At 33.4% G+C, this 22,755-nt stretch overlaps 3 protein-coding genes and 1 long non-coding RNA gene across 6 annotated transcripts; 2 read left to right on the top strand and 2 right to left on the bottom strand.

Annotated features, from left to right (window-relative positions):
- The first annotated feature begins 2,039 nt into the window (after positions 1-2,039).
- Positions 2,040-9,756, top strand: LOC125063764 (ileal sodium/bile acid cotransporter-like). 2 transcript variants are annotated; one of them, XM_047670371.1, is made up of 11 exons: positions 2,040-2,374; positions 3,062-3,199; positions 3,813-3,965; positions 4,135-4,265; positions 4,942-5,061; positions 5,464-5,638; positions 7,054-7,316; positions 7,784-7,970; positions 8,517-8,592; positions 9,263-9,419; positions 9,648-9,756. In XM_047670371.1, exons 2-10 carry the CDS (start codon positions 3,070-3,072, stop codon positions 9,363-9,365), a joined length of 1,338 nt encoding a protein of 445 aa, XP_047526327.1. In that variant the 5' UTR covers positions 2,040-2,374; positions 3,062-3,069; the 3' UTR covers positions 9,366-9,419; positions 9,648-9,756. The 2 variants fall into 2 exon arrangements, with proteins under 2 accessions (XP_047526327.1, XP_047526326.1); XM_047670370.1 differs by lacking the exon at positions 2,040-2,374 and adding an exon at positions 2,612-2,997.
- On the top strand, positions 9,748-11,438 carry LOC125063765. Its single transcript, XM_047670372.1, has 4 exons — positions 9,748-9,982; positions 10,263-10,518; positions 11,037-11,156; positions 11,239-11,438. The coding sequence occupies exons 1-4, from the start codon at positions 9,780-9,782 to the stop codon at positions 11,329-11,331; spliced, it is 672 nt and encodes a 223-aa protein (XP_047526328.1). The 5' UTR covers positions 9,748-9,779; the 3' UTR covers positions 11,332-11,438.
- A 764-nt stretch (positions 11,439-12,202) lies between these two features.
- LOC125063532 (isocitrate dehydrogenase [NAD] subunit beta, mitochondrial) lies at positions 12,203-19,161 on the bottom strand. 2 transcript variants are annotated; one of them, XM_047670024.1, is made up of 9 exons: positions 18,998-19,161; positions 18,620-18,709; positions 17,262-17,354; positions 16,918-17,034; positions 16,107-16,314; positions 14,926-15,089; positions 13,831-14,040; positions 13,136-13,272; positions 12,203-12,815 (listed from the first exon to the last, which is right to left on the bottom strand). In XM_047670024.1, the coding sequence occupies exons 1-9, from the start codon at positions 19,037-19,039 to the stop codon at positions 12,722-12,724; spliced, it is 1,155 nt and encodes a 384-aa protein (XP_047525980.1). In that variant the 5' UTR covers positions 19,040-19,161; the 3' UTR covers positions 12,203-12,721. The 2 variants fall into 2 exon arrangements, with proteins under 2 accessions (XP_047525980.1, XP_047525981.1); XM_047670025.1 differs by having other exon boundaries at positions 18,653-18,709.
- Positions 19,162-20,888: 1,727 nt separating this feature from the next.
- On the bottom strand, positions 20,889-22,745 carry LOC125063727. Its single transcript, XR_007119556.1, has 3 exons — positions 22,499-22,745; positions 21,787-21,871; positions 20,889-21,456 (listed from the first exon to the last, which is right to left on the bottom strand). It is a non-coding gene; the product is annotated as an uncharacterized LOC125063727 (long non-coding RNA).
- Positions 22,746-22,755: the final 10 nt, after the last annotated feature.

The raw sequence follows: 22,755 nt of genomic DNA, 5'->3' as shown, positions 1-22,755 counted from the left end.
CTACTAAACGGCGTTCTAAACATTTCCCTCAAAATTACATTTCCTGTGAATTTGAACCGATTCGGACCGATAGATTTTGAGAAATTTTGAAAAATCTTAAAAAAATAAGAAATATTTTTTTTTAAAGTGGTTTCTTTATCGATCAACTTCAAAAACTAATCCGCCTTTGAGCTTGAAAAACCACGTCGATCGCCACCAAGCTGGTCAAAAGCGGTTGATTCGTTCGAGAGATATCGTACACGAAAGAAACCCGAAAAAGTGTTTTTTCGGGATTACTCCGAAATTTGTGGTTCGATCAATTAAAATTGCAAAATTATTTATGAGGATGATAAAACTGCGTCGAATGCCGCCAACCGCGTGAAAATTGCTTGATCCATTCAAAAGTTATTGCGGTTTGAAAATTCCAAAAACAGTGTTCTATGAAACTTCTATCGGACTTTCGAGCTGGGAGAGCTCAAATGCATAGAAATGTTATTTCTTTGAACTCAGCGAGCTCAAAATATCAATTTTAAGCGCCCAGGAATGGAATTAGCGGGAAGTTGCAGGGATGGCCCTTTAGGTGAACCGTTTTTCTATTTTTTTTTTGTCAGATCAGGCGAATCCCTCTAGATAATCGTCAGATTATGAGACAGTACGTTTAGAACATAAAGATGAACCACATATATCTTAATCTGACGCGCTTGAGTATTTCAAAATTGCGATTTTTTTTTGCAAATTAAGAAAATGGCTGTGGGTTTGCGTCCCATCGAAATCGTCAGATTAGTGAATGAGAGCTTTTTTTTGGTGCACTTAACACTCCCTTAGAAAATCTGACGCGCTCGATAATATTTTTTTTTTTTTAATTTTCAACCCTTAAATACAACCACCCGCATCATGCAAACGATCAGATAAATATACGTACATTATTAAAAATACGTAGGGCATAGATGCTATCAATATCTGACGCGCTCGAGGATGTCCATGCAACAGTTTTTTTTTACATATTTAACAATCTATAGCCGCTTCCCCCACCGATGAAAAGGAATTTATCATATAACATTTTTTTCTTCTTTTTATCTAAGCTTTGCATCCCAATAGGTCTCTACGACGCTCGAGTAAATCCCCATTTAGCATCGTGGGCTCCCCTACCAATTTAAGATCAGTCTCACGTCAGTTAGTAGTTAGTAAGAAAGTTAGGGATACGATGTGGACAGGTAATGTTTGTACAGAAGAAATTTAAAGGAAGATAGAGAAGGAGCTAAGCGAATAGGGACGGGAAGAGAATTCCATAGCCTAACTGCAGAGACCTTAAAGGACTCGCCAAGAAAGGAGGAGTTATGAGATGGGATTTCAAGGAAGTAGTTTTCGGAAGAGCGTAAGCTATAGTTATGGGCTCCCAATAAATTGAAATCATTTTTGAGATAGGAAGGAGATTTAAGTAAATAGGCTACAACCCTAAATAGGTCGTTGCTCAGATTGCATCGGATTGTTCGATATTTTTTTTATAGACAAGTAGGTGACCAGCGTTCTGACACAATATGACATTGAGACATAGTGGTTTCCTCACTTTCACAGAAATAAGGATCGCACGCTAAACTGTAACTTAATAAAATTTCCTTTACTTCAAATCCTTCAATGCTCAGCTATGGGTTTATTGTACATTTATTACAATGTTTTGTTCTTTTTGACAATATAGTCTAGTCGACAAGTTGAAAATGGTACAAAATAGAGATACTGCTCTTAAAATTATGTGCGATAGCTCATTGGATCCGGAATGACGCCTAGAAAAATGTGCCAAAAGCGTGTATTAGCACATAAAAAATTGCAAAAGTTATAAACAATTAGAAAAGATAAACCTAAAGATGAAAATAAATGGCATTTCGTTTTTTGTCAATATTTAATAAACTATTAATATTTAAGAAATTTCAAAAAAAGATTCTGAAAGAGGAGTACCTGAAAGTGGGAAACAAAATAATTCGTTAAAGACATATCTTCACGTGTAGTCCTTGGCATTAGATTGCATAATCGCAGCGGTGTAATTAATCATATGTTTAATCTATTTAAATTAATTTGCATTATTTGGTTAAACGTAATTATCCTTACATAATCATGGTAATTAATATAATTTTTATCATAGATAATCGCTACGTGAGTTGGCCCACGAGATACTGTAACATAAATTGATGATAACAATTATGCATAATTAAATTAAACTCTATGCCCTTGTAATAAAAACCTGAATAAGTCTACTATTTCTCAATTGCAGTAATTTATTTTTAAACCAAAGGCATTCGCGTTTGTAAAGCGAATCAATTATATTGTGTTTTGGTTTTAAATTTTAAAATGGTTATTTAATTTATTAATTATTTTTTATTATACAAAGGTTAACAGACGTGTAAGTACCTAATAATACATTTTACTATAAGCAAAGACAAAGTAAATTGTATTAAACTGTCTTATTCATATACTGTATTAAATTTGTTAAGAAACGTTTTGGCTATAATAAAAATACAATCACTGTTTTAAATAAGCGTTATAACTAAGGATACATAGCCATTGGTATATATTGTACAGTATCTATATAAAGACCCAAGATTTGGAAGAAAAGAAGATCAGATTTTAATATCTAATTTAACAAAGTCGTTTCGTATAATATCGTCAGACACCCACATTGTTAAGATTCCCACATTGTACTTTCGCTATCAAGAGCATAAGATACACTGATAACATACTTTCACAAGTATCTAAGAAAGCCGATGTTCACTAACACTAACATTTCGTTGTTAGTTACGGTTACATCCAAAAGTAATTTTATCGATCCGTTAAAATGTCCGTGAACATAGCCTATTCACTATTTGTCTTCAGTAGCTGTTATCATGTTCTTAATGCAATTAAATTTTCTAGAGTGGTGTTGTGTAATTTTACCTAATTAAATTAATTATTTAGGGTTTTTTGGAAAAAGTGGCTGTATTTTAATAGTGTAGTGTAATACCACAAACTTGTTTCGTGATAACCGATGTGAGTCGCACCAATGTGTCCCACATTTCGGCAAATTGTTTTAACTTAAAAATTATTTTCACAGACATCAAGATGCTTCGTTTTTTAATTGTATGCCTGATGTGTCCAATTGCTTTAAGCCAAGACTTGGTCGCGTTGTTTGAGCCTGAAGAAATAACAGTACTAATGAATGAGTACGACTACGTGGATTTTAATATTACAGGTATTATTTATAATGTAGTATATTAAATAGCACGTTGAGTTGTAGGGTATAGTGGAAGGTACTTGTCTGCGTAATCTTTAATAGTCACTACTTTGTTTAAAAACTATAAAATTAATAGTACTTCCTTAGAGTATAAAGTTGCTAACCATAATTATAATAACGTTTGTGCTCATCGTTTAATGGTCGTCTTAACATATTGTTTCGGATTTACAATAAAACTGTGTCTCGGTGGACATTTTCAGCAACTTCATGGAAACCTTTCTCCGAGTCGTTTTAGAACCCTTGCTGTGTTAATTATTTGCTATTATTATTTTCTTTATTCCTACATAATTATGTATTTACATTGTCTATTCGCGGATGTTTGGTCCATGCAACTTCTTCAATACTAAGAGTCCGTATTGAAGAGTTCGTGAGTTGTGTGTAAGGAAGTAAGATGGATGTGTCTAACCCTCTTACGTTGTCATATCATTTTCACACATATATATATTTCTATAACATATTTTCCTAAGTATCCTCATTTTAACATGTTGATGTTTGAGAGTAAAAATAAAAGTTATACTTGCATATGACCAATGGTCCAAACAAAAGTATTGATAATACACACATTTTCCAGGTGAAACTTTCCAAAAGGACGATGATATTGTGGGTGTATCCAGTCACACACAGCTGATGACAGTTGAGTGGAATTCCACTTACCGGCTGACGCAAGAAAATGTTGATAGCGGCTTTTTTCAAGGACGGTTTCGAATAAATGCTCTTTTTCTTGGTAAGTATTGTTCGGTTACCCCTTCTAGATTAATAATTTGGGCCTGGATGTTACAGCAGACCAAAAAGCCGAAAGAAACGAAATAGCCAAAGGAATGTGTCTACCCTATGCCTCATTGAATGGTTCATACAGTAGGAAAGTTTAGAGTTATTATTTTTATTTATTTAAGGAAGGGCAGACCTTTCATTGGAAGTAAGACGTGGTATCACCCGAATTCCTGTGAATGGAACTTTGCCGGTGACACTCCTTCGTCCACAAAGACCTATTGATCAAGCTTTTACCATCAGCGTTGCGCTTTTTGTAAGTATATTTTTATATGAAGTAATGTGTTTAGTAAGCAATAAATCGTAATAACAATTATTACGAGATATAATTAGTTTTTGTGTTTCAGTTTATTTATTTTTGATTCGAGACCTGATCTTCATTTTAAAATGCGATAATGCGTCTGTTAACATAAACAAATTGTGAAATAATATTGTATTTTTATACGCTTTATATTAGCTTCACCTGTATGTATGTATGTATCCGACTCCTTCGGACTCGATTTTGACCCACTTTTAACGGACAGATTTAATTCAAACTTTGCGCACCTGTCAAAGATCGATGACGATGCAATAATCCGAAAAAAAATTAACTAAAAAATAAATAATAGTTTAATATAAACTATATATGTATAATATAAACTAGAACACACGCTTTATATAGAAAACTAAACTAAAAAACAGAAAATAAATTTTAATAAATATTAATTAAGAATAATGTAAATAATTCCTAATTAAGGCTGAAAATGGTAATAAACAAAAAATACTGGTATTATTGTGAAAAAGCGTGGGGCGCTCTGTGCCGAGCAACCCACGCTTTTTAAAATTTATTTTCTGTTTTTTTAGTTTAGTTTTTTATATAAAGCGTGTGTTCTAGCTTTTTTTAACTATTATTTATAATAAACCTTTTAAACAATGGACAATTTTGCTTTCAGGTATCGCTAATATTTATAAACTTTGGGTGCGCCATGCACTGGCCAACTGTAAAGGAGGTCATAAAAAGACCGCTCGGCCCTGCCATTGGCATGTGTGGACAATTTTTATTTATGCCTCTCGTAAGTAATATTTTATAAGTACAAAATACTTATATTAAAAGGTCCGTAGTCATTCGTAGTCCACAGAGAATTAGCATGAATGAGCTGACTAAAATGTTGGTTACTTACAACCCCGTTGATCGTCGGCTGATTTTTGTTCTTATTTTTTAATTTTCTGATTAGAATTCATAACGCAATATTATTCTTTGAGATTTTGCTTGACTGGTTGATCTTATCAACTTTGCACTTTTTTTTAAATTTTGTGATATCACACACACAACAATTTTGTTTATTCTTTAAATCATTTACAATTATTATAATAATTGAGGGAATAATATTTGTTGTGCTACTTGACTATACGATACGACACATGCAATAAACTAAATATTTTATGTTAAAGAATTTTGTCGTTTTTTTTTTCAGATATCATTCGGTCTCGGTTTTGTTCTATTTCCGGATATGCCCGCAATGCGTTTAGGTATGTTTTTCACCGGAGTATCGCCAGGGGGCGGTGCCTCAAACATTTGGACGTTCATTTTGGGCGGAAACCTTAATCTATCTCTGGCTATGACTTCTATATCAACGCTAGCTTCTTTTGGTGAGTAACTAAAATTAACTTATGATTCTCGTGATTATATATTCAGTTCCATAGCCAGACGGTTATATAGTTCGAATTCGTAGGGGAGACCGGGTACAAAAGTAACGGCGGGTCGAAAGTAACAATTGCTCTCTAGATTCATCCAATGGGCAAAAACAGCTTCGCCGTCGTCAGGCGATAGCTGAGAGTGCCCCCCTCACTTGTAGTTAGTCGCCACGTACTCCACGCACTGTTAGGTTGTGTGAGAGGATACTATGTGTTTTTACAAACCAAAACTAAGTTTTTCGATATTTTGTTATTTAATGTTTACATAGTCGTAAAAGGATGGTAGTAATCTGAATGTTTGCATATCTATTTTTGATTAGATTGATTGTACATTGTTTAAATTTGTTTTTGTTTAGCACGTTCCGTTTTTAAGTTATATTTCATGTTTCAACAAAAATGAGGAAGGGTACAAAAGTAACATAGTTCTATGGGTACACAAGTAACAAACAAACCTAGCAAGATTGTTGCTCAAAAAGGAACTAAACAAGTAGATGCAGTAACCTCAGAACGTGGAAGATTAGAAACTGTTGCTGTTGCCATTAATGCTCAAGGAGGACACATTCCTCCTCTTTCGTATTCCCATTTAAACAATTCCAAGACCACATGATTCTTGAGGGTCCTGTTGGTTGTGCCGGAGCTGGCAATGCTAGTGGATGGATGCAGAATGCAGAACTTTTACTTTTTAAATAAATAATTGTTGATTAAACCTATAATATTGTATTAATTACCAACCTCTTCGTCTTGTTACTTTCGACCTGCCTACGTGGTCGAAAGTAACAACTGATGATTTTTTTTTAACTCTCTGTTATTCATATAAAACACACCATAGTAAAATAAATCGAGCTGCTAGTGTAAAGAACATAAACTGAATTTATATATGGTTATATTAATTTAATGACAATATTAAAACCTAGCCACAAATCAAGTGTGAAGTACAAAGTGTTACTTTTGTACCCGGTCTCCCCTATATCGTAATGATGCTTTCTGTTAAATACAAGGTACAAAACTTTATGAGTATACGTAGTTCAAACATTCAAGATTATTTTTTATTTTTGTTTTATTTCCTTAAATGTACCAAATGTAGATAAAAAAAGAAAAGACCTCAGCAATTCTTAAAAGGCCCGCAACGCATTTGCAAGCCTTCGGGCAATGTGAGTGTCCTCTTGCCTGTTTGCCCCCCTGCTATAGAAAAAAAACTTTAAACGTTCCAATGCAATCAATACGACATTGATGACTCCATCGGAAAAGTTATGCAACTAAAAGTTGACGAAATGAAAATATTATATTCTATGACTTTAGAGAAGTTTCCTTTGTATGTTTTACGTAACATTTTGAACGATTTACATTTCTGACTTACGATTTTCTTATAGGTCTAATGCCTGCTTGGATATTTTCACTTGGCCAAGTGGTATTCAGCGATGCCAACATCGTCATACCATATGCTCGTATAGCATATTTCGTTGTGGGTCTCCTGGTACCCCTGGCTATTGGGCTTGCTATGCAGAAACTTACCCCACGAATTGCTGGCTTCATGGTGAAGATATTAAAGGGATTCTCAACAACATTACTGCTATTTATCATTATTTTTGCGATCGTAACCAATTTGTACATTTTTGAATTGTTTACGTGGAACGTAAGTATTTTAAATAAATTTTAAAATCGGTATTACAGCAAGTAATTATTTCTGCGTGTTGATCACTGTGCAAAACAGACAATAGTGTGATGTCTGATAGTAATAATAACTGCACTAATAGAGAACTAGAGTTATTAACGGTTTAAAGTAGGCGTAAGTTTCAATAAATCAGTTTTTAGCGTTGTATCCATCTTAAATCCTCATAGTGGCTTAAGGCTAGTAAAGCAGGCACATTTCTGATAATATTACTTTATAGTTTATTGATATTTAAATCACCAAACTTTTCTTACCTTCTCACCCAAAACAATTATCACGTCACGTCAACGGTCACGCAACTACGTACCGTACGTGCCACGTACGTACGTACGTACGTTACAAACATACATTTTACAATTTTTTTCACTTTACTATAATCTAGCCTATTCAAGCTAATAAACAGTTATAGTGATAATGACCTATTATTTTAGATAATAGTAGCTGGTATGGGAATACCATGGCTAGGATATCTGAGCGGATATGTTGTTGCTCGCTTACTCAGACAGCCTCACACAGATGCTATAGCAATATCAATGGAAACAGGTGTCCAAAATATGGGAATCGCTGTTTTCCTACTTCGATACGCTTTGCCTCAACCCGAGGCCGATCTTACTACTGGTATAATATTATTTTAAATTTACGACTTTTACTTTAATAACTAACTTTATAAATGACATTTAATTAAACCAAATAAATTCGAACGATAGACATAGGGAGCGTTCAAGTATAACGTAACGCAATTTTTGGAGATTATTGATCCCCCCCACCCCATGTAACTCGTCGTAACGTTTTTCAAAACCCAAGTACAGTACTGTACCCAAGTATAGTAAAACGTTTCGTGACCACCTAGTGACTCTTTAGTTACTATTATGTGGTGTAAGTCGAAAAAAATATTAACAATAACGCGTAATTCAATCCCCACCCCGCATAGTAACGTTTTACAAAAGGAAAAAAAATACGTTACGTAATACTTGAACGCTCCCATACACACTTTTCCTGAATAGAGATTACAAAAGCTTTCAAGGCTCTCCTAATCGTAACAGTTTTTTTTAATTTTGACAATAAATATGTATTCGTGTATTACATTTTGAAATAGTTTATATAGTAATTAAAAATTGTACTACATATATACTAAATTGTAATACATATTTCATGTGTTTTCAGTTGTACCAGTGTCGGTGGCCATCATGACACCAATTCCAATGACCGCCATCTTTATTTATCAAAGAATAAGGGGATGGTATGTATAAATTTCACCGCCTACATGATTTGTTGTTTTAAAACAATAAAAAGACATATAAATTATATAAAAAAATGGTTAAAAAAATTGGAATAAATAATATAAATAAATCAGTGGTGCTACAACCTCTTTAGGTCTTGGCCTTAGATTTCTGAATCTGTTTCATGATCATTTATACCTAAATCTAATAGGCAAGTAGGTGATCAGCCTCCAGTGCCTGACACACGCCGTTGACTTTTTGGGTCTAAGATATTTCGGTTTCCGCACGATGTTTTCCTTCACCGTTCGAGCAAATGCTAATGTTAAATGCGCACATAGAAAGAAATTCCATTGGTGCACAGCCGGGGATCGAACCTACGACCTCAGGTATGAGAGTCGCACGCTGAAGCCACTAGGCTAACACTGCTAAAAAATTGGAGTATCGGATGATAAATGACTTGAGTTAAAAAAAACTGAACCCAAACTAAAGAAATAACTTTACATTCGTCCGACTTAGTGTTAACTTGCAGGGTACCATGAGTTTGATAAAATAATAAAAGGATTATATTTTAATTATTTTACGCAGACTCAGTTTAATTCAGCGTTTTATTACTTTAACAAACTCATGGTAGGCATAAGTAACGTACGTAACGTAACATAACTAACGGAACAATCTTCAATTTTGTTACAGTTTCCGAAATCGAGGCAAAAATAAAAATATTGAACCCTTAGAAGAACCTGCAATTCAAGAAATAGAATTCCAAAAGAACACAGAGACTAAACAAGACGCTTAAATTTTATATTTGTAAATTATAATTAAGATTTTTAAATTGTAAATATAGATATTTGTATATATGTTTTGATCATTTAATTACTTCTGATTTTTTTTACTAAGACTATTAAAATATTTTTATAAGCATACATATTATTATTAAAAGTAGAATTTAATAGTAAAAAATACGTTGTGCATCGGGCGGCTTTTTTATATAAGGTAGAATATAATATTATAGTACATACATACTTTTTACTCATTAAAAATTATAGATATCTTTGTCTAAAGACAATGTCAATTTAAGACAGGACAAGCCAAACACCACAACAATAGTCCACCGGAAAAATGAATAAATATGGTTACAACCATGATTAAATAAGCAAAATGTAAACCCAAAATCTGAAACTGCAGTATAACTCTTAGATCAGTTAGCAAAATGGGTAAACCAAAATATGACTCACCGACCTCCAACTTTCCATACAAAATCCCCAAACGACTGAACATATTGAGTGTGCCAAGAAAGTATATAATTGATACGGGAGAGGGAATGCCAGCTATCAATCCGAGAGGTATTCGGAAGTCGGCTTTAGGCGCACAGGCCACTGATCGAGTTACCGATGTTGCTTGGCCATACATACGGTAAGTATATCACCAACGCCAATAAAAAAAGAGCATACCGATTCTTAAAAGCCCGATAATGCCAGAAGTAATTGTAAACCGCCCATGGACGGTATCAGTTAACATCAGGTGAGCCTACTGCCCGTTTGCTCCCAAAAATAATTATTTATCAACCTAAAACAAGATACTAATAATTTGTTAAGCTAATCTTGACTATACATAGTTATTACTAGCAATATGGCCAGCCATATTGTCAAAATGAAAATCTTTTACCGTGAATTTTGTTTTGAAATATTTTCAGACGTTTTCTCATCTTAAAGCGACTATATAAAAATCGCTTTAGTCAAGAGCGAACAGACCGAATAGATCGCATGATAGAAGCAGCTAACTCCACCTGTTATTCAAAACTCGCAAACTGCGTGCTTGACCTCAAAAAGCAGGATTCCAAAGAAATTAAGAAGAAACGTGGGTGGACGGAAAGCGAATGGAAAAAACATATGGAATATATTAGTCAAATTGCTGGCCCCAGGAAGGACTTTAGACCGCCACCCATAAAGGTAATTATAGTGGGACAGCCACTTGGTAAGGCAATGCAGACAAATTTCTGCGGCCTTTATCTTACCTAGGGTTGTCTACTGTCAGAGTATACAAGAGTATTAAATATTAATACATGGCCAACTAGATGACAATATATTTTTTGAAACAAACAACTCTGATTTAAGAAAACACTTTTTTCCCGGATTGAAGTTATGTATTATTATAAATTTACAATTATTTGACATAATTTTAAAATTTTCCGACGTTTCGCGTGCTTTACAGCGTGCGTGGTCACCGTGATATAAAATAATTGTTAATTTATAATAATACATAACTTCAATCCGGTAAAAAAGTGTTTTCTTTAAATGTGTAAAAGTTATGTCAATAAAAGACAATACTATGTGCAACTCTGAATTATCTTATTTATTTCTGATGGCTGAATATAGTTCTGTCGTCGAAGCTTGTCTGAAGTTAATAATGGTATATTATAATGACAAAATATATTATCATTCGGGTAATGACTTTTTACTTCTTACAGAGAGGACACGGTAAGCCATTAGCGGCGTTATTGCCTCGTATCAACCAAATATGTCGATTCCCGGATTTCAAGATATACAGAAGACTATCTCAAGAAGCGTGGTACAGAGATCCTGTTAAGGTAATTTTCAAACATTTTGACAAAGCATATAGAAATTTCGCTCGAAATCTAAATTACTAAAATGTTTTTATCTTGTTACTAGGTTCCACCTAACGCCCTCAAGTATGTAATATCAGACCGCGTCAAGAAGCTAGCAGCTCCAAGAGTTATCCCGCAGCCCGGAGCATATGATTAATTCAATTTTCCTCAAATCAATGATTGCCCGACCTACACATATTTCTTTAACATCCAAATTATAATCCCTATATTTTCTCAGCATTTTCAGTAAATTTTCAAATCATATGTCTTGTTTTATTTTACTTTCTGTTATCAAATTTATATAGTATGCAAGGTTATTCTGTAATATTTTGTGGGTAAAGAAAATAAAAAAATTGTGCGTGTACTACACACGTAAGAAGTGAAACTTCTTTATCTTATTTTTCGAAAAATGATCTACTATATGCAACTTTACAGAAATTCGTTACATTAGATAAAGTTTAACAAAAGGGTTTTACTATCATAGACATGAATACAAATATTTCATTTTACCTTATTACTACGAAGATTATTATAGAATTTCATTAATTGTAATAGAATTATTACTATCATTGTTATCGTTATTATATATTTTTGTTATTAATGGCTTCGAATCAACCGTGGTATGGACAAGAAAAAGATGGCGCGTAACCGAAAAATGTGACGGTAAATTTTTTTCCAACGCCGATAAAGAAGTTTGACTTCAAAAAGCAACATCGCGCGTAACCGAAAAACGTGACGATTTGCTACAAAATTTCTCCCATACGTCGATAAAGAAGTTTCATTCCAACGCCGATAAAGAAGTTTGACTTCAAAAAGCAACATGGCGCGTAACCGAAAAACGTGACGATTTGCTACAAAATTTCTCCCATACGTCGATAAAGAAGTTTCACTTCAAAAAGATGGCGCGTAACGGAAAAATGTGACGCGTTACGAAAAAATGTTACACTAAATTTTTTTCCAACCCCGATAAAGAAGTTTCACTTCAAATATTTAGTTATTAAGGAGAAGGAATATGAAAAATAATCAAATCAATTTTATTAATTTTATTTACACTGGTAACAAATATTGACATAATACTGTAACTACAAAACCACAGATCATAAATACAAATAAAATAAATTATACTTAATCTAGAGACTTTACTCGAGTTCAATATGATTCAATATTTTTACTATTATTATAGCTATTTAATTCATTATAATAGTTAATTTTCATGGTCAATTGTCCCATATATAATATGTTTAACAAATGTATGTAGCTCAAACTCGTTTATAGCGCTCTTAAACCTGGATTATAATGACATCTATTTATTTGAATAAAGTTAATGTACAATCTTTAATAATAAAAAGGGCATTTACCACCCGATCGATATTAGATTTTTTCATGATATTAAGTAACAAAAACACACTATGTATTATTATGGAAGTGACAGGATCTGTGACATTTAACCAACTGTCATTTATGTAAATTGTCAAGTTTGTACTGGTAAAGACATCTGAAGATCTAAAATGGTTTATGGTAAAGGGATGTGTGTGTGTGTTAGGTGTTTATGTTAGGCAATGAATAATAGCGTTAGTGAAGGCTTTGGTGGTAGATTGACCGCCGAGGTCTTTGGTTCGCACTTTGCCATCAGATAGCACCCTGAAAATAAACATTTAAATAAAATTTAACATCATAATAATCCAGCGCTACAATCTCTCGAGGACAGTGGCATAAGATTAAATATGTTGTATATCTTTTTAATATTTTATGACATTCTTTAAAATATCTATATTTCAAGTCGATATGCAGTACGAAATAAATGTTTCTTATATTAATGTTATTAATGTTTCTTATCATATCTCATGTATGATCCGATTTTAATGAATTTTAGTATGAAGTATACGGACAGATGGGAAATATTTATATAATTTCTTTTCCATCTAGAATTCAAACATCACCAAGTTAATAATTATACTGACTTGTTAATGGCACCCTTGATCATTTTGGAGTAGGAGTGAAGATTGACGTGCGCTAAGAGATTGGCCGAACACAGCAACATTGCAGTAGGATTTGCGATATTCTTGCCCACTGCACCGGAGAATATATGACGAGCACCCTGTAAATAATAAATGTTTGGTTATTCACAAAAAACTTAGGCTAAAAAAAATATCCACCATATTCATATCTTATTAACAAACGCCTTGGAGTCTTGAAACCATTTATAAACCTTGTCCGTTTTAAAATTGCTATCAACCCCTTCCTAAGTGCTTCAATACAATAGAGGTTAACTATCCGTATGTATAATTAATAATGTCAAAGAAGTATAACTTCTTACGCGCGTACATAAGTACACGCACCCTCTTTTTAATGTATTATGGTTTTTAACTGGGATAATTGTGTATACAATTATATGCAGACTTTATGATAGCTTTACAATATGTTTTGCACTCTAACGCACACTTGAAATAAAAACTTTGAATAACGTTTCGGTATTTATCTACGACAAGGTGCGTTCAGAACATTTATAACATGAAAACTTTCGCACAAACAGAAAGAAAGAGTCCTTAGAAGAGTAAAATTACAATGTTTTAATTTTAAGAAATGAGGGTATTTGCTTTAAAATTATAACAAAATACAAAAACTCATTGACTCTCATTCCTTCGTTCGTATTTACCTGCTCAAAGACAGCACACTCGGCGCTGTAAGAGGCTCCAGCGACGACACCAGCGCCCCCTACAAGTCCACTGGCGAGATTATCTACGATGTTGCCATACAAGTTCGGTGTTAGCATCACATCAAACTGGTTGGGGTTAGAGACCATTTGCATGGTGCAGTTGTCGACAATCATCTTTTCGAATTGGATGCGGGGGTAAAGTTTTGCGATCTGAAAATTGTATTAGATTAATTATATAAGATGAGAAATATCAACGGTTTACTATTAGAGTTAGAGGTTACTATTGATCAAAATGTCCAAAGTTATTAAATAAAAATGTGTGCGTGTACTAGGTGTACACACGTAAGAAGTGAAACTTCTTTATGACCTTATTTTTCGAAAAATGATCTTTACAGAAATTGGTTAAATAAAGTTAAATTAGATAAAGTTTAACAAAAGGCTTTTATTATCATAGACATGAATACAAATACAATTATTTCATTTTAACTTATTACTGTACTACTATGTAGTACTAAGATTATTACAGAATTTCATTAATTGTAATAGAATTATTAGTATTACTATTATTGTTATCGTTATTATATATTTTTCTTACTAATGGCTACGAATCTCTTCGGATCAACCGTGGTAGGGACAAAAAGATGGCGATGACCGAAAAATGTGACAAATGTGTGTAAATTTTTTTCCAACGCCGATAAAGAAGTTTGACTTCAAAAGCAACATGGCGCGTAACCTGCTACAAAATTTCTCCCATACGTCGATAAAGAAGTTTCACTTCAAAAGATGGCGCGTAACGGAAAAATGTGACGCGTAACGAAAAAATGTTACACTAAATTTTAATCCAACCCCGATAAAGAAGTTTCACTTCAAAAACTTTATTTTAATTTATTCGCTTATATATAAATAACTAAATAATAAACTAAAATCTTAAACTGTAGAAAAGAAGCATATTCATTAAAAATTCACTAAAAATAACTATATTAGATAGTCAGTGGGTAAAATATAAGATTTTCGTTTACTTGCCAGTTACAAAATATATTTACTAGTTAAAATGATAGTTGTTAAATTGATTTTCGTTATTATAGCGTCAAATACCTCCTCACAGCTGCGCAAAAACAGTCCATCGCCCAGTTTCATGATGTTAGCTTTGTGTACGGCGGTGACCTTCTTACGTCCCATCTTCACAGCGTAGTCAAACGCGAACTTGGCTATACGCTCCGATTTAGACGCAGTTATGATTTTCAGACATTCGACCACGCCTGTAACGATTTCAAGATAGCTTTTTGAAGTTATACTTATTTAGGCGCGTTATGAAAATTGATGAGAGTGAAATTTTACAAAGCGCGCGCACCGTGACACAAAATTAACAGAATGAAGTTGCCCACGGAAGATGCTACGACATTGGTCATGATTTCAAAACAACATTCGAATAATAATAGAATTTATGTTACACTTAATGTAACTGAATAATAATAAATATTTATTTATTTAATTTTTCAAATGTAAACTGAACTTTATTGACTATAATGACTCTTTTTCCAGTCTTTAATTATTTAATTGTAATTAATTATTTGCATGCAATCAAAAACTATTTTTAATAATGCCAAAGAAGTATAACTTTTTATGCGCGTACATAAGTACACGCACCCCTTTTTTTATAAATTATAGACTATTTACTCTCTATGTGCGCATTTACATTCGGTGGAACGATGAAGGAATACATCGTGAGGAAACCGGCTTGCCTTAGACTCCAAAAGTCGACAGCGTGAGTCAGGCACAGGAGGCTGATCACCTACTTGCCTATTAAATTGACAAATTGTCGTGAAACAGATCTGAGGCCTAAAAAGGTTTTATTTTGTTTATAAAAATACCCATAAACATTGTCTTGTCATAATAAAGAAAAAAGTGCACGCACAGCAACGACACTAAATGTTTCTATATATAATATTGTCTTTGGTTTAAATGTGTAAAACTGCAAATAGATAGATGAAGGGACTTAACTCGTTCTAAGGATGTATCAGAAAAATTATTCGTGAAACACAACTTTAAATGTTATTTACTTTCTGTAAGTAATATTAAATTTGTATATAAACAATATATTTTTCGCTCCACCTAGTTCACATCTGACACAATTTTTTTATTGTAATACTTGGCTCATATATAATTACTTTTCGACTATGCACTTCGCGATTTTATAAATATAAAAATAGAGCCAGTTAATTCTATGTTTCTTGAAGTATATATACAAATATAACTGAAAGAAATGTCGATCTGACCAGGGACAGATTCGTGCTCCAGGGCTGAATATTCTCCCTCAGTCTGCTCTCTGATGATGATGCAGTCGACATCTTTGTGCCTGGAGGAAACATTAGGCAGAGACTTAACATGCACCACGTTAGCGTAAAGGTCCAATGCATTACGTAGCTTCATGTTTAGGGTCTGTAATTCTCCTGTGTGGGAGAAGTCCGGGGTTGCCAGGATTCCCTGAAAAATACATTACGATGGGAATACAAAAGTAAAATCACGAAGTTATTAATAATTAATTGAAATAACACGACGTGTCTGGTGCATTTCAGCAATCTAAGCGAAAACTTTGAAGAAAAGTTTTTCCTCCATAAAAATCTTTATCAAAATGAAGGTTACTTGTCGTTATTGCGTAATAAAATAAAGGCCCAATACTAATATATTTCTTAATCACAACATTACTTTGACATTACAGTTACTATATAAAACATACTAACGCATTTCCTGAGTAAGGGAGCGTTCAAGTATTACGTCACGTCATTTTTGAAGATTATTGACCCCCCCCCCTCATGTAACGAGCCGTAACGTTTTTCTGTACCCAAGTATAGTAAAACGTTTCGTGACCACCTAGTGACTCTTTATACCTAAAAGTTATCATTATGTGGTGTAAAGTACTGGAAAGTCGAAAATAATATTAACAATAACGTGTAATTCAATCCCCGCCCCGCATCGTAACGTTTTACAAAAGGACCCCCCCTCCCAAAATTCGTTACGTAATACTTGAACGCCCCTAAAGGTTTTGTACCAAACATATTACACTTAAGCTATCAATTACGTTATTACCTTAATACAAATCTTGTTATTAGCAATAGAGTTGACGACATCTTCAAGGGGAGCACTCAATGTTGGGTTCACTTCTGAGAAGAAGAAAGATTCAAAGTCCACGGGAATGTTTGCTGCCTATAAAAAACAGAATAGCAAAATATATTCCAATCACCTTACAATTGATATAAGAAAAAACAATAAAATGCCTTTAAAAAAAGGCAAAGGTAAAGGCTTAAGATCAATAAAATAAATATTTAACTAGGTATTCAAGAAAAATATAAATGTCTATGTAACAGAAACAGATTTTAAAGAAAACTACTCTTTTGAGACTGTTACTTTAATTTAAAGTCTGTAATATTTACCTTGAAAACTTCTTGAACAGAGTAAACCAGCTCGGGACCCACTCCATCACCAGGGATGAGCGTACATTTTATGTGACCTTCCTTGCTTGCTTGCTGTATATATAAATTATTTATTTAATATCATGCACCATTTTATCAAGCCCTATTTTGCCTCATAAAACCTCATATATATTTTCTATTATATAAATAAATGTATCTTAATAAACAGTTTATAGTTACTACCATTGATATTGCAATCCTTCATATCTCAAAACAGTAGTTTGTCCATATATGTTTCATATTTATTAAATGTGGCTAATATAATAGTTACTCACCAATTCCAGTGGAATAAAATTGTTCTAATCGCAGAATTCCTATTAAAGAAATACATAGCCATATTTGTATAAATAGTTAAGTGTTACAATGCATTTGGACAACACAAAGGCATCGCACATACACCGGGAATCATGCTTCGTATATACAAAACATAATATTCTATTTACTTCACATTTATTATTCCACTGATATGATACTTTTAAAGAAAAGTTATTTGCGAGAAAACATATATAGCTTTTTGATTAAGCCAATTGGTTAAGTTGAATTTTTGAATCTAAGATTAATGCGAGATAAGTTTAATTATAGATTATACCCCAAAAATGTGTTATTATTTTTTAACCAAGATCAACAACCTAGCTACCTTAATGTGTGTACTAGACAAAAGTTTAAAGTCCACTAAAGAAAAGTAATAGCAATAGAGCTGTATAAAACATCTGTTTCTTGCTAGTACATAATGAATTTTACCAATTAACATAATGTAAAACAAATGCTGACTTTGGGTCAATAATTTTTAATTACATATTTAACAAAAAAGTGAAGTAAATAAATAATAATGAATACCAGTTTTGACTTTTTATTCATGCAATGGAACCATTCCATTCGCAATGATTTCAAAATCATATGCCAATAGTGTGTGTGTGTGTGTGTGTAATATTTTTTCTTTAATAAAAAAAAGGACTGAAATTTTGAATTGAATAGAATGGTGGTTAACACCAATTTTTAAATATCATGCAACAATAACAACACATCTTACAGTGATACCTGATGCCAAGGGAGCCTGGTAAAATCTTTAAAAATCATATATTTATTCATTTAAAAAAAAACTTTATACCTACAACACCAATTAACTACTTAAGTAATGTGACATCTTTCTAAAAATTTTGAAAAAATATTTTTTTTTCTATGACAGTTATAATTAAGCAGTGGCTTTTGTTTTGTAAATGAATCATTTTTGACATATTGATTCTATAGAAGAATTTAATAACACTGCTTAATTATTATATAGATTTTACGAATATTAGTGGGTAAGTTAGTTTTCTCACCAAGGTGCTGATAGATTGAGGTGCGAAACATACGTTTTTGTCAGGATTTACCGCAGTAGTGTGAAGGCCCTTGGAAACATGTTGAGAACCCTGAAATCAGTCAATATAATTAGTGTAAGTAACCCTACACGACAATGTAGATGAAAATTTATACGTATATAATCACATCACGTGAGACCTGGGAAGTTGTTGAATTGACAATAAAACTATAGTACTAATACGCAATAATAATGTTATCAAGGCGAATCATTACAGGTGTATTATTTTTTGAGTGTACAGTTGTTTAAAGTTAAAAGTAAATAACAATTGGATAATGTTATTATAAAACAGCTGTAGAATTATTAAAATAAGGTTTAAAATTAAATCGTCGGTACAAACCTGTACTAAAGTACGAAACACATTCCTAGTTATAAGAGACATAGTTTAAATAGGAGAACTTAATTCAGTAATATATTTAGTTTAATGAAAATTTATTTTTGGATCTCCTTTGCTGACAAAAACGTAACCCCGGCGAATTCCAGTTTACGTAACTTGACAATTGACAAACATATAGTTTTTTTAAATTAATTTATGACATAGCCATGGCTACAAGTCTTTCAGTCGGAATTACAATGTACAAATTTGTCTAGTATTTGCAAGTGAGCATCATAGATTTCCCTCAAGTTTTACAAGTCAACATTAAAAAAAATAAACCTTTTTTTGAATTTGCAATATAATTTATACTAAAAAAAGTACTTAATAGTGTCTTTTATCTTATAGTATTTCTATGTGGAAGCACCCTCTCTATAACGAATTTTAGCTTAATATAAAAGCATAAATACGCTATACCAAACATAATTAAAGTTAATACAAATCATAGCTATGAAAAAGCTGTAACTCTTGTGGTATAGATCTATCGGAATCTCATGGCAAATAGGGAAATAAAAATTTGTTGTGGGCAATACTAGGTAAATTGGATTAAATGATCTTGATATTGTTTAATTTTTATTTATGTTTTTAGTATTAATGAACATGAAGTACATATATTAGTTATTTGTAAGAAGAATGTTGTTATACATCGGGTTCTTAAGGCAGGAAAATATTATGTCATCAAAAATAAATCAATCGTAAATTACTTTATGTACTAATTTATTATAATATATCATTTCAATCATAGAAATAACTTAAAACCTTATCAAGGGCCTGATCGACGCACGAGTAAGACCGCGGTTTTATGGCTCGTCGGTAAACCTCGCCGGTGTAACATTGCAAAACCACGGTTTTAAATACCGCCGAGCCTGGCTCGCGGCTCGTCGTCGTGCTATATTTTTTAGTCGGCTCGCCATGCAAAACCGCGTGTCGGAAAGAGAACAAGACATGTTTGCGACTGTTTTGCTTGCTAAAGCCTATGATCGACGGGCGAGTAAGACCGTGGTTTTAAATACCGACGAACCTGGCTCGCGGCTCGTTGGTGCTGATCGATTAGCAAGCAAAACAGTAGCAAACATGTCTTGTTTCGAGTCTGAAGCCTTGTGTTATCTCGCCATGGGATAAATAAATTTTATGTTTTTATTATTTCTTTGTTTTATTTTTTTATTATTTTAATGATTTTTTTTCTTAATATCGGTTATATCCGAGTTTGGTTCATATTTTTTTGCAATATCCACGAGTTTATTATATGCTTCAAGCCTATTTGCTTTGTTTTTATACTCGCTTGATTTAGTTTGCCATAAACAGGGACAGTCTCGAAAGGCATTTATAAATTGTATTATAAAGTCATGGCTGCAAGTACGTAGATCCATTATTGTGACACGGACTGAGCACGCACGCGAAGTTTGTAGGTAGGTACTAGGTACACAGCTCTTCTGGCGCACATCCGTCCTCTAGCGCTGTCACCGAAAAGTGACGGCTCGGCTCGCCGGCCGTGATCGACACGCGGTATTGCATGGCGAGCCGAGTAAAAAATATAACACGACGACGAGCCGCGAGCCAGGCTCGGCGGTAATTAAAACCGTGGTTTTGCAATGATACACTGGCGAGCTTTACCGACCAGCCATAAAACCGCGGTCTTACTCGTCCGTCGATCAGGCCCTTAATCGATCAGCACCAACGAGCCGCGAGCCAGGTTCGTCGGTATTTAAAACCACGGTCTTACTCGCCCGTCGATCATAGGCTTCAGAGATAGAAAACAATTCCAAGAACTTCACTTTCATTGCTTGTTCTTCATGAGATGATGAAGATAAAGAGGTGTTTATTATAAATCGCACTTCAGCATTTCAAGATTTTGCTTGATTAAACTTCATTTTTCTTTTATATGTTAACAAAATTTTCATAAATTCTCTGCAATAATTTGTGAGAAAGCTTCTTCTGTTAATAACTTTGTCACTTGCAGGTACTTTTATGTACCTACTATATTTATACAAGTGTAACTGTAGCATGTATTGTCTGTTTGTGTTTAAATCCTATACGAGAGAGTAAAGAATAATTAACGTATTGCTTTTACTTCTTAAAACTAAGAAGTAAGATATTTACTGGGGTTCTTGTGAGAGCTTTTCTATGTCTCGTAGTGCGTCTCTCCGTCGTATTTTTTTTTTATATTCAGGTTGAGACGGACTTGTATACTTTCTTGGTAGAGAGATTTTATCATTACTTGTAGATCGTTAGCTGCTTCGGCGATTAAAAGGACAACATCAGCAAAAGCTCAATGACTCATGTAGACATCATACATTTGTATTCCCTTTTTATTCCAGTTAAGTTTTTTTGAATATACATAATATTAGCAAGAACTGTGAATAACAGTTTTGGAGACATTTCAAGATCTCCCGGCCTGCTGTGCTCCTCGCGTTTCTCGTCCAATTCTGCGAATGAAATTCTCGAATATTTTTTGTATTAACTTAATGATTTTTTTTAACTTTGCTTCGTTTCTTAGCTTCCCAGATTAATACGTGGCTTATGGACTATTTTCTGATAGCATAGCTCAATTCTAGATATCTTTCGATTGAAAGTAGTTGAAAGTGCAGTTGTTTAGTGGATATTGGGAGCTATTGTGTTTATTTGTACATAGAGGCTTGGGCTTAAGAAATTCGCAATATAAATCAAAATGACCAAATTCAAGATGTCTAACCACAACAAATATTGTAAAACATTTAATTTTGGCTAAAGAAATTAAGACACGCAAAAGTACTTACAACGAAGGACATCGATTGTCCGTTTCTCGAAGTTTCAAAAGGGTTCAGCACCCAATATTCAGCCAAAGTTCCGTGAAAACCACTTCTGCAAAAATTATAAACACACTGCAAATCTTATTCTAACTATTTGTAGAAGCTTCTACTATTTTTACTATGGCATGTGATATAATTGTACTAATGTTAAAGCTTACGAAAGCATTAATACAAACATTTGCCAATCGTACATCTGGATAAAATGTAATTATTTTGTTTTAAGCCTTGCCTTAGAGTGAGTGCCTTAGCGTGCACAAAATGATTTCTCACCTTCTCAGACATTTAGAAATATATTACACATGCGAATATGGGACTTTATATACTGTTAACAAAAACATGTATCTCGGCGTGGTGATCAGTCCATAGAACGCCTTGTCGTCCAGGGAAGGTGGAAGTCACTAGACCGCGCGGAAGGTCACCTACGCGTTGGACTGACCAAGGAGGAGACTCACTCATTCAGTGCAGCAGGATGACCTCTAATAGGCAACGATGGCGAAACGTCGTGAAGCGCATCCCATCTGCCCCTTCTATTACCACTTCATAGCGATCACGACCGCTCTGTCAAGAGTGCACCGGATAGGAAGGAACAAAAATCTAATAAATGTTCATATATAGACCTAATTTTAATTATACATATATAGAAATACGTTTAATTGAATAGAACATCGACTTTACATACCTCTGGGTGGAAAGGGGATTTTCGATCCCTGATGCTCCAATAAGGCTTCTAACAGAGACATGTTTCTACAAATAATTATATTTTTTAACATATATCTATTCAACAGTATATATAATACACAAATCATACAATATTACAGTCTTGTTAGGAACGCGATATATGTATATGAAAATATTCATTTAACCGGGCAGTTCATTTACTAGCCACGGCAGAAATCTCTTCAACGTTTTCTCACCACAGATGTTGTTTGCTCGCGA

The sequence above is a fragment of the Pieris napi genome, chromosome 3 (genome assembly GCF_905475465.1).
Source record: "Pieris napi chromosome 3, ilPieNapi1.2, whole genome shotgun sequence".
Lineage (NCBI taxonomy): Eukaryota > Metazoa > Arthropoda > Insecta > Lepidoptera > Pieridae > Pieris > Pieris napi.
Note: the sequence above shows the minus strand (reverse complement) of the source record. Positions and strands in the feature narration are given on the sequence as shown.